The sequence below is a fragment of the Bombina bombina genome, chromosome 12 (genome assembly GCF_027579735.1).
Source record: "Bombina bombina isolate aBomBom1 chromosome 12, aBomBom1.pri, whole genome shotgun sequence".
Lineage (NCBI taxonomy): Eukaryota > Metazoa > Chordata > Amphibia > Anura > Bombinatoridae > Bombina > Bombina bombina.
In genome coordinates, this window is record NC_069510.1 from 12,522,072 (window position 1) to 12,534,055 (window position 11,984).

General features: G+C 37.0%; 1 protein-coding gene across 1 annotated transcript in view; it reads left to right on the plus strand.

Annotated features, from left to right (window-relative positions):
* SPACA9 (sperm acrosome associated 9) overlaps window positions 1–9,371 on the plus strand; it is a 10,881-nt gene extending 1,510 nt beyond the window's left edge. The window contains exons 2-4 of the mRNA XM_053695496.1: window positions 1,136–1,287; window positions 5,753–5,955; window positions 8,825–9,371. Of these exons, the coding sequence (XP_053551471.1) occupies window positions 1,144–1,287; window positions 5,753–5,955; window positions 8,825–9,167 (690 nt within the window). The 5' untranslated portion in view covers window positions 1,136–1,143 and the 3' untranslated portion in view covers window positions 9,168–9,371. The remainder of the gene's footprint in view (window positions 1–1,135; window positions 1,288–5,752; window positions 5,956–8,824) is intronic.
* Window positions 9,372–11,984: the final 2,613 nt, after the last annotated feature.

The following is an 11,984-nucleotide window of genomic DNA, read 5'->3' on the forward strand; positions in this document are numbered from 1 at the left end:
AGGAGCAGCAATGCACTACTGGGAGCTAGCTGGACACATTGTTGTAAAGTAAATTGGAACATTGTATAAAGTTACAAGCTCTATCTGAATCAAAAAAGTTTATTTTTGACTTTTCTGTCCCTTTAAGGGAAATAAATCTGTGTTTAAACAATAGGCAGCCATCTTGTATAACTGATCACGTATTACTTTCAGTTTTGTACCTTCTTACTTTCTGTATTTTGTGTTTCCATGAAGTTCTGTGTAACCCTTAAAGTTCCTGTGACACCCCTCTTTCTTAACCTTTTAATGACCGCAAGGTACCATATACATCGCCGGTCGTTAAGGGTTTTTTTGTTTATAATAGCGTGGGTCCCTTCTGGTCACCGGAAATAATAATAACTATTAATAACGCAATCCCCATGAGGGGAAAGGTTTTTTGTTTATTTTTTTATGTATTTAAAATGACAGGGATGTCAAAATGAAGGTTTCAGAATGATCAAAATTTACTTTTTTTCATTACTAAATGGAGAACCTTAAAAACTGTAATCATAATAGAAATAATTATCGACATAGGGGTAGATTTATCAATGGTTGAGCTCGACCTCGCCAAATGTCAACAGCATATGCTGTCGGCATTTATCATTGCACAACCATTTCTAGTGAATTGCTTGTGCAATGCTGCCCACTGTTCCCCGGCGGCCAATCAGCGGCTAGCAGGGGGTGTTAATCTAAGTACAGTTCTTCGGAGCAGCTTTGCACATTTCATGGGTTATTAGTGGCTATTGGATATGTGTATTCATGCGCATCATTCCGTAACAAATCAGCAAGAAGGCGGCCGCAAGCTACATTCAGCTCTCGTCAAAGCCACAATACACTGAGATCTGGATTGTACAGATCACTTTCACAAGAATAATTGCAGGTTCGAAAAGAGCCGAATGTGGCTTGTGGCTGCCTTCTTCCTGATTCGCTACAGAATGATGCCCACGAATGCACATATCCATCAACAACATATGATTTGTGTAAATAACTCAATGTATAAACGTTAGTTTGGCCTAGGCAACGACACGGTAAGTAAGGGGTCTTTTGTGTTTACAACCAGCAAGGGACTGAGTTTACTACATTTCTGTATTTTTCATTACTATCTCTCGCACCCTAGGAAGCACCATGGATGACGTAAAACAGATTATTAAGAACCTGGAGCAGCGTTACCGAATATTCCAGCAGCAGCAAGTCACATTTATCACAGCTCTGGAACGTACACGTGAGAATGCCCACGACAGGATAAAGCCTGTATTTACCCTGGCACAGGTACTCAGACACTTCATATACTGTGTGCTGCCTCATTAATAGGAACAGGAAATCCTGTGCTACAGATTCTACTAACATTTTACTAAACTGCTTGCTTAAAGGGACACCAAAGTCAACATTCAAGGGACATGAAGCCCAAAGTGTTTCTTTCATGATTCAGACAGAACTTATCATTTTAAACAACTTTCCATTTTACTTCCATTGTCTAATTTGCTTAATTCTCCTGCTGAAGAGCATAGCTATGTAGACTCGAGAGCTGGTATATAGCTGCTGATTGGTGGTTGTGCATTTAAGCCTCTTTTCATTGGTTTACTGTGTACAGCTAGCTCCCAGTAGTGCATTGCTCCTTCAATTAAGGATACCAAGAGAGAAGCAAAATTGAAAATAGAAGTAAATTGGAAAGATGTTTAAAATGTATGTTTTTAAATTATAAAATAAAAAATGGGTTTCATGTCTCTTTAAATATTCATAATTCAGATAGAGCATGCAATTGTAACTTTGAAAATTGGCAGGAAAATAATAATAATAATAATAATAATAAATAAATAAATATTGAAGGAGAGGGCACCTACTTTATAATAAACTCCTAAAAAAAAAAGAACTAAAGCAAAGACTTTGTGTGATTTCTCTTTTTTCTCTGTGAGCTTTTGCTGATCAGGACCTAAATGTTATTGCATTGCATTTTTATTATGCATGTGTTGATTTTACCATTCTACTGTAAGGTCCTTTATAGTGTGAGGAAAATGGCTAACCATATGTGTATACAGCACAATTAACTGGGATACACAGCAAAAAAGCTCAGCAGCTTTCAAAGCTTATCATGTACAAACCTTTTCTGGTGCTATGTAGTCACGTCACCTCCGTTATCAGACTGATTCATGTTCCCAGAGCGAATATTATGATGGCTTTTCAGCGACATACAAACCCACACAATATCACTGCACATTGTCTCTGTGAGACCTGCACAATGGCTGAATATACATTTTAATAATGAGATGGATCAGTATGACTACACCGCATCAACAAGCTGGTATACAATAACCATCTAATATGTTTAGTAAAAGAAGTGTTAGTGTGGCACCATGATATAGCATTTGTTAACATGAACCATCAAATGGTTAGCTATTGAATTACCTTACAGGGCATCATGTCTGAATAGTGGTGCTGCAGTGGGATATCTCATTATTACAGAAGTGCCAGGATCATATGTCTGGTGCACTGTATACATCTTCCCCTTATTCTGCATACAATTGTGCTATGGATCAAGAAATAAATAAACTTCAGAACATCAAATTCTAACAATATATGTACTGTATATCCGTATAAGGCAATCAGCAGAATTTACACAAAGTTGGGCGTCTCTGCATAGAATTGCATAATAAAGGGACATAAAACAAGTTGGGATAGAGACAAAATATAATATGTACTTTAAAGGGACATGAAACCCACATTTTTTTCTTTCATGATTTAGTGAGAGCGGGCAATTTTAAACAACTTTCTAATTTACTTCTATTATCTAATTCGCTTCATTCTCTTGATATTCTTTGCTGAGTAGCATATATAGATATGCTCAATAGCTGCTGATTGGTAGAAGCACATAGATGCCTCGTGTGATTGGCTAACCCATGTGCATTTCTATTTCTTCAGCAAAGATTATATAAAGAATGAAGCAAATTAGATAATAGAAGTAACTTGGAAAGTTATTTAAAATTGTATTCTCTACCTGAATCATGAAAGACATTTTTGGGGTTTAGTGTCCCTTTAATTACTTTACCTGGAAATGTATACTGCAGTGCCTCCCCCATTAACCCTTTCTTTTCCGAATTGTACAGCTCTAACTCCCCCCACACAATTCCTTTTATGGCGGTATCTATAGCCACAATTGCTTTGGTAGAATGCAAGACTTTAACACTCATTATCTGCTGGAGCATACCTAGAAGCAAATAAGCTGCTCAGTTGAAATACAATGCATGTGTTTTTGATTCTAAACACTGATAAGGGGGGTGGATCAGTCTACTCCAGACAGCACAGCTATGCAAGTCATTTTGCTTATTTTTGAAAATTATTTTAAAATATTTGCCAGCAATTTGAAAACATTTTTTTATGCAGACTATTTTTTAATTAGCCCTTTTAGGATATGCAAAGATCTCAACATGTTTTATGGCACTTTAATAATTAAGCAGCAGATGCTGCATCGATGCCCCATAATTTCTGGTCCGACAGAAATGGCAGTTAAGAAGCAGCAGTCGTAAGATTGCTGCTCCTTAACTTCTCCACCACCTTTTAAGTGGCAGACTGAAATCATCCTGATACGATCAGGATGATTTCAAAAAACAGAGAGTAGTGACAGCATAGATATTTATTCATGAGACGGCAGGACAAACAGCAACGTTTCAAGACTTCTGTCTCTTTGTCAAGCACATTAGCTTGACAAAGAGACAGAAGTCTCGAAACGTTGCTGTTTGTCCTGCCGTCTCATGAATAAATATCTATGCTGTCACTACTCTCTGTTTTTTGATATTATTACCCTGACCTTGGAAGCAGGTCATTGTGACTTTGCATGATATTACCCGTGTGCTGGACTTTGCTTTACATCCTTACGATCAGGATGATTGACAGCCCCTGGTAGCGTCTGATTGGCCAATTGGCCACCAGTGAGCAGGGGGGCGGCATTGCACAAGCATTTCACCAGAAATGCTTGTACAATGTTAAATGCCGACAGCATATGCTGTCGGCATTTAGCGAGGTCGAGCGGACATGATTCGCTACACAAATCATGTCCGCTCGAACATTAATAAATCTACCCCTAGTCTGAATTTCAAATAAGCAGTAGAGGTTTCTCTGACAAATATATTTTTTCTCCCATTTTCCGGCCCCATGCATCATGTGACAGCCGTCAGCCAATCACAGACTAGTATATGTATACCCTGTGAGCTTGTGCACATGCTCAGTAGGATCTTATTTCCCAGAAAGTGTAAATATAAAAAGATTGTGCAAAATGTGATAATTAGAAGTAAATTGGAAAATGTCTTAAAACTGCTGCTCTATCTGAATCATTATAGTTTATTTTGACTTGAGTGTCCCTTTAAGGGGACAGTCTAGACCGAATACTTATTCTTTATTACTTACTGTTACAAACCAGACAAGCATCTTGCAGCAGGGCCCACATCTATAAACTTGTAAAAAGTGCATGAAACTTTTAAATAATCACAGTTTGTTAGCAGCCAAAAATGGCCGCCAAGCTCCACCCACAGCTTTCTTGTTGTCTAGTTAGCGGTTTTCTTGCATGACAGTTTAGCAGTGCACGTTTAATTTTTTCAGTTAGCTATTTCCGATTGCACATGCAAAAATCAGTGTGTGCGTGAGTAGGAAAACTTATTTAAGAGTCAATCGTGATTGGAGAAAAGTAACATAGCAAAACATACATGCAATAGGTGGGCGGAGCGTGGCGGACATTTTGGACTCCTAACAAATAATGAATATTTAAATGTTACATGTACGTCTTACAAGCTTATATATGTAGGACCGGTTGCAGGATGCTTCTCTAGTATGTAGCAATAAGTAACGAAAATGATGTATTGGGTCATGCAGCTCACAGGTCTCAGAACCGAGCATTCATGGATCAGATAGAGTATGCAATTTTAAGAGATTTTTTAAATATTCTTTAAATGTATCTTAAAGGACCACTCAATGCAGTAGAATTGCATAAATTAACAAGTGCATAGTAAAAAGACAATGATTTAACACCTACTCTGAATTTTACATAAGCAGTAAAAAAAATTCTGAAGAATTTTTTTTCCTCCAATTTTCCGGCCCCCTGTATCATGTGACAGACATCAGCCAATCATAGACTAGTATACGTATACCCTGTGAACTTGTGCACATGCTCAGTAGGATCTTATTCCCCAGAAAGTGTGCATATAAAAATACTGTGCAAAATCTGATAACGGAAGTAAATTGTAAAGTGTCTTAAAACTGCTGCTCTATCTGATTCATAAAAGTTAAATTTGACTTTAGTGTCCCTTTAATACATAATCTACACGTAGATAATAACAAGACAATGCAATAGTAGATTTCTTTGACAGATTTCAACCGTAATCCCAATTTCACTCCTCAAGTATCATGTGACAGCCATCAGCCAATCATAAAAAGCATACACGTATATGCTGTGCACCCTTGCACATGCTCAGTAGAGTAAGTAAAGCTTCATTTTGACTTTAGTGTTAATTTAAATTTACTTTTTTACTAAACACAAAAGGACAAAGATACACAAAGCCAGTAACATTCCTTAGAAATGATTTGTACAAAAACATTAATTTGAATTATGCAAATAGATATTTAATAAGTATAAATATGAGTTATTGTCTTACGTTGTGTTAATGTGTTTATGAAAGGAACAATACAATGCTATTAAGGGAGGTGCGCTTACAAATCCTAATAACCTGCTGCTCTCGCTGCCCTTCAGGTCCGCAGCTATATGGACAATTACTGTAACAACAGCACAGATCAGCGGATCATTTCCATGTTCCTGGAGCTCTGTGGGGATCTGACGGATTTTTGTGTAAAGTTGGACGGGATGCAGACAGAGACGGTATCGGCTGGCGGATTTTTAGAGACGGCTATGAACCTTCTGAGCCCAACAAATGATTTGTCCTTGTTGAGAGCCAAGTAAGTCTCAGTTTTCAAGATCAGAAATATTAAAGGGACATAAGATGTTGTAACGTGTTAGAGCATTTTATTGTTGCACTGTTGCTTGTTTATTAACCCATGCATATGAGTTAAAGGGGCATTCATTTTTTTCCTGTAGTGCGTGGCTTTAAATGCTTCCTACATGCATAATAATATGTAGAACTACCTTTCAATAATACAAAAATCACCCGTGATGAATCTGCCTCCAAGCAGGAATACACCCTACCACCCAGCACATTCATGTAAACAATGAATCTGAGCTTGGTAACACTGAATTTAAGCTTTGATTTACTGTTAACATAAATGTGCCGGGCTTTAATTCACTGTTTACAAGCTACAAATCACTGTTTACATGAATGTGCCAGGCTTCAATTCATGGGTTACAAGCTCCAAATCACAGTATACATAAAGATATAATCCTATATAAAAAGATCATAGTTTTTTTCCTTTTAGGTGTGACACTCATTCTGAATGAAAATATATTTAGTTGTCCATCTTTATTTTATAAATATACTTACAACAACAAATGCTTGTTATAATCAGAGGAGACGAGAGCTCGCTGTAGCATTGTGGTCATAAGAACAAGTAAACGGTGAATCTTGTGATTCACGGTTTACTTGTATTGCATTGCTGTCAAATTTGAGCATGCACATACAAATAAGGACACAGGAGCGCGCACCTAGTGCAAGGTAAAACAGAACAGTCAGTCATAAGAACACAATATACCCTATTTGTGACGTTAGAGCGGTACATCCCTGTATAAATATCACTAAGTTGAATCCAGGAAAACCAGTAAGGGCGATGTGACCTTGATTGACAAGTAGAAAAAGTTAATGATATTTAGAAAAGATAAGATAAAAAAAATACATTGCGAATATCCTCCTAATAACAATTAGTATGCAATTATTAAATCTTATATATAGAAATTTTACCATCACTTTAAAGGGATAGTACGATAAAATGATAAATTGTATATAGAACAAAACTTCATTATTTATTTTGTACCCTTTTTCCTGTAATTCCATTCTGAAATGTTAAGCTTTTCCTGTTAGAAATGGAAGTGCAGAACACTGATACAGGCCCATTTATCAAGCTCCGTACGGAGCTTGAAGGGCCGTGTTTCTGGCGAGTCTTCAGACTCGCCAGAAACACAACTTATGAAGCAGCGGTCTAAAGACCGCTGCTCCATAACCCTGTCCGCCTGCTCTGAACAGGCGGACAGGAATCGCCGGACATCAACCCGATCGAATACGATCGGGTTGATTGACAGCTCCCTGCTGGCGGCCGATTGGCCGCGAGTCAGCAGGGGGCGGCGTTGCACCAGCAGCTCTTGTGAGCTGCTGGTGCAATGTTAAATGCGGAGAGCGTATTGCTCTCCGCATTTAGCGAGGTCTTGCGGACCTGATCCGCAGTGTCGGATCAGGTCCGCAAGCCCTTTGATAAATGGGCCTGTTATAGTCCACACAGCCATTGGCTGAACACTCTAGTGGCCTATTTATAACTGTTCCTAATTGGCCACAGCAGAGAAGGTAACCTAAGTTACAACATGGTAGCTACCATTGTTTTATAGACACTAAAACTTTACACTTATTTTGTCAATATTTAAAAAAACTAATGAAACTTTAAAAAATACATCTGCATGTTATTCTTAGACTAATCTTTTCTTTGAATGATTAATTCTATCTAGCATTTATTTAGTGTTAATGTCCCTTTAAGGTGGTTTAGCACTGATTCAGGTTAGTTAGTAATAATTTATTGAACAGGTATTGAAACAGACACTTTCTATTCTCCATCTAATCACTAAATACAAACATATATTGATGTATTTAGAATAATATTTACACCTAAACTACTTAGTATGCCCACTGCTATTGTACAGAATGATTTTCCTATCATGATTGTTGATGCAAAACTAATAATTCACCTTTCAATAGCAAGTGAATGCTGGGAACATTATGGGGGAGGAGGTAAGGGCCACACAAATTGCCTAAAAGTATTAGCCCAAGCCTCCCTGGGAGAACGAGGAACAAGCACAATTTTCAGATGTATTTTACAGCAAAGGCTGCAAAATAAATAATGGCTGTCAAATGTCAAGCGTAATGGTCCTTTAAAACTGTGTCTCATTAAAGGGACAGTCTACACAAGAGTTTTTATTGTTTCAAAAGATCGATAATCCCTTTATTACCCATTCCCTAGTTTTGCATAACCAACACTGTTATAGTAACACACTTTTTACCTCTGTGGTTACCTTGTATCTAAGCCTCTGCAGACTGCTCCTTATCTCAGTTATATTAATATACATTTTACCTATGTGATTACCCTGTATCTAAGCCTCTGCAGACTGCTCCTTATCTCAGTTACATTAATATACTTTTTACCTCTGTGGTTACCTTGTATCTAAGCCTCTGCAGACTGCCCCTTATCTCAGTTCTTTTGACTGACTTGCATTTTAGCCAATCAGTGCTGACTCATAGGTAACTCCACTTGCGTGAGCACAGTGTTAGCTATATGACACACATGAACTAACACACTCTAGTGGTGAAAAACTGTCAAAATGACTTCAGATAAGAGGCGGCCTTCAAGGTCTAAGAAATTAGCATATAAACCTTCTAGGGTTAGCTCTCAACTAAGAATACCAAGAGAACAAAGCAAAATTGGTGATACAAGTAAATTGGAAAGTTATTTAAAATGACATGCCCTATCTGAATCATGAAAGTTTATTTTGGACTAGACTGTCCCTTTAAGTGCAGAACACATTATTTTGGGAATCTCAGCTGCAGGTCTAATAAGTGCAAACAGGTCTTTACAAAGAGTGTAGAATTATCTAACACAATCCTGTATTTTATAGATACCCTCACGACGTTGTGAACCACCTGAGTTGCGTTGAAGCTAAGAACTACTATGGTGGAATTGTGAGTGTGCTCCCACTTGCCTTGGACAACATTCAAGAGGCTGTGCACAAGATGGAGAAACCACAACCACATATGCATTACCTGGGCAGCGGTAGTATTCCTGAGGCCGGCCAGTCGGGAGGTGGTAAGGCAGGACACTGCAGCACTACAGGGTCTCAGACCGTCCTCAGTCAGAACAGTTCCTCCCTCCAGCTCAAAAACAGAGAGGCGAAGAAGAAAGATTCAATAGAGTCCTCAAGGCCAGCCTGGAGACCTACAGGTCGAATGTACACCTCCTAAAGTAGCGTAGTGTTACTAATCTCCTCCTGTCTGCTATATATACACAACCTCTAATCTGTGACATAATCTGTGTTACCTTCACCTTACATTCGCTTTTGATCATGATGCGTGTGAAATAATACCTGTGTAATCGGTGCTGTATCTCTTTAGGTTTTCCTTGCTAGTAAACTGTACATGGCTGCAAAATGAAACAGTGAATAACAACTTGTTTTGTCATTTCTTGGTGATTGTCTTGCAACTCATTTAACAAAAACTGAATTGTGAGCATGTCACACTGGTTATTCTTGCCAATATCATTAAAAGGACAACATTTAAAGGGACACTAAACCCAAAAATTTTCTTTTGTGATTCAGACAGGGCATCCAATTTTAAGCAACTTTCTAATTTACTCCTATTATCAAATTATCTTCATTCTCTTGGTATCTTTATTTGAAATGCAAGAATGTAAGTTTAGATGCCGGCCCATTTTTGATGAATAACCTGGGTTATTCTTGCTGATTGGTGGATAAATTCATCCACCAATAAAAAGTGCTGTCCAGAGTCCTGAACCAAAAAAAAAGACGCTTAGATGCCTTCTTTTTCAAATAAAGATAGAAAGTGAATGAAGAAAAATTGATAATAGGAGTAAATTAGAAAGTTGCTTAAAATTGCATGCTCTATGTGAATCATGAAAGAAAAAATTTGGGTTCAGTGTCTCTTTAAAAGGGACATTGTACTCAAAAAATTGAATTAATACGTGTAAAAAGACCAACCTATAGACATTACTTTTTTTATTTTATTTTTGCCTTAAAACTTAAAAAGAAAAATCTGTTTACATTTAAAATGATGAAGGATCAGCTGTGTACTAATACTCATAGGCTGAGATAAGGATATTTCTTACAGCTTTATTGGTGGCGAGGACGCCTGACACTGGTTTCTCAGGATAGAAGTAAGCATTTCCTTAACAAAACAAAACATTGTAACATCATGAAACACTCTCTTTGAGATGATACATAAAAATAAATTACTGTAATGTCTCTTTAAAATTATTTCCCAAAAGGCTTATGTTTTTTTTTTATAGGATATTTGTCACTATTTATTCCTCACTATTAAAGAGACAGTCTGGTCAAAAATAAACTTTCATGATTCAGATAGGACGTGTAATTTTAAACAACTTTCCAATTTACTTTTATTATCAATTTTGCTTTGTTCTCTTGTTATTCTTAGTTGAAAGCGAAATCTAGGTAAGATCATATGCTAATTTCTTAGCCTTTGAAGGCCGCCTCTTATCTGAATGCATTTTGATAACTAGAGGGCGTTAGTTCATGTGTGCTATATAGATAATATTGTGCACACACCCGTGGAGTTACCAAGGAGTCAGTACTGATTGGCTAAGATGCAAGTCTGAAATAAGGGGGCAGTCTGCAGAGGCTTAGATACAAGGTAATTACAGAGTTTTTAAACAATACAAATTCTGGTGTACACTAACCCTTTAACACACTTTTTGTAGAACTAGTATAGAAATTAGTATAATGCCAAAATTAATCTTTGATCATTCAGATAGAGCATGAAGTTTAAAAAATTATTAAAATGTGCACAATATTTTTGTTGGCGTATGGCTGTCACATAATAAAAGGGAATAGAAAACGGAAGACTTACGTCCCTATGATCTAAAGGTCTGGGCTGGTGAAATGATTAAAGAAAGCTCCTCGGTACTTTTATTTGCCTGGTGGGATTATCTAAAGCCAATTTTACCCAACAGTTGCAGAAAACAAGGTTTGAAAATCTTTACCCTGGATCTGTAAGTTAACTTATTGTAACACAACTCAAAAGTCTTGTAATTACATGGTGTTTATGTCCCATAAATTACCACCTGGATAACAGGGGATTTGTGATGAAACTATGTACATACCAGAGTGATAATAAGTGAATAATCAGCACCTTGATGGTAGTTTACCAAGCAACCCAACAGTACTGTATGTGTGTGATATACAATATATTACACTTACTATGTATAAAACCTACAGTCACCATCTAGTGAAGGTCAATTACACTGCTCAATAATTTCTAAAAGTTATATCACTGACGTGAATTAGAATTTCATTCTTGATAAAAAAGTGAACCCAATTTATATTAAATCGGTGTCCATGGCGGCAGTGTTCCCTCTAAGCCCAGTTTTGTGTGCGGCCCAGCAGTGAAACAGTTAATTAGGTGACCACACCCTGCAATTAGCAAACCCTGCACAATGCAGACTGCAAGGTATAATTCTCTTATGAACTATTTCACTGCTGGGCCGCACACAAAATTCACCTTAGAGGGAACACTGCATGGCGGCACATATTAGATCTATGTATCTTTTTTTATAATATTTTCATAGAACATAACAGTATAGGCTAAATGATAGACAATTTGTCAGTATGACGCAAGATATCACGATGACTTGCTAACGTACATTCAGCGAGACCAAACTACAAGCCTAGATCATACAGATACACATTGTGAAAAGACTTCGTACACGCCCAAGGAACGGTGTTTAGCTAATGCTGCAAGACTCATTTTACAATAGAAATATAAGGTAATAATTTCAACTGTTTTTGTAAATTACGGTGTTCTTTAAATACAAGTTTTATTGTTTACATTGAAAATGATTTTGCCAATAAATTGAAAGATGATTTGTATGGCATAATGTAAATTTATATCTTGCAGTCAGTGTTTAACCTATTTGTTTGTGTAGTATTTATACACATTTTTATGGGAAATATGTTTACAATTTCTAATGCATAAATTCGATATGCTTTTGAAAAGCGTATTGTATTGAGCACTATTCTGTATGTACGT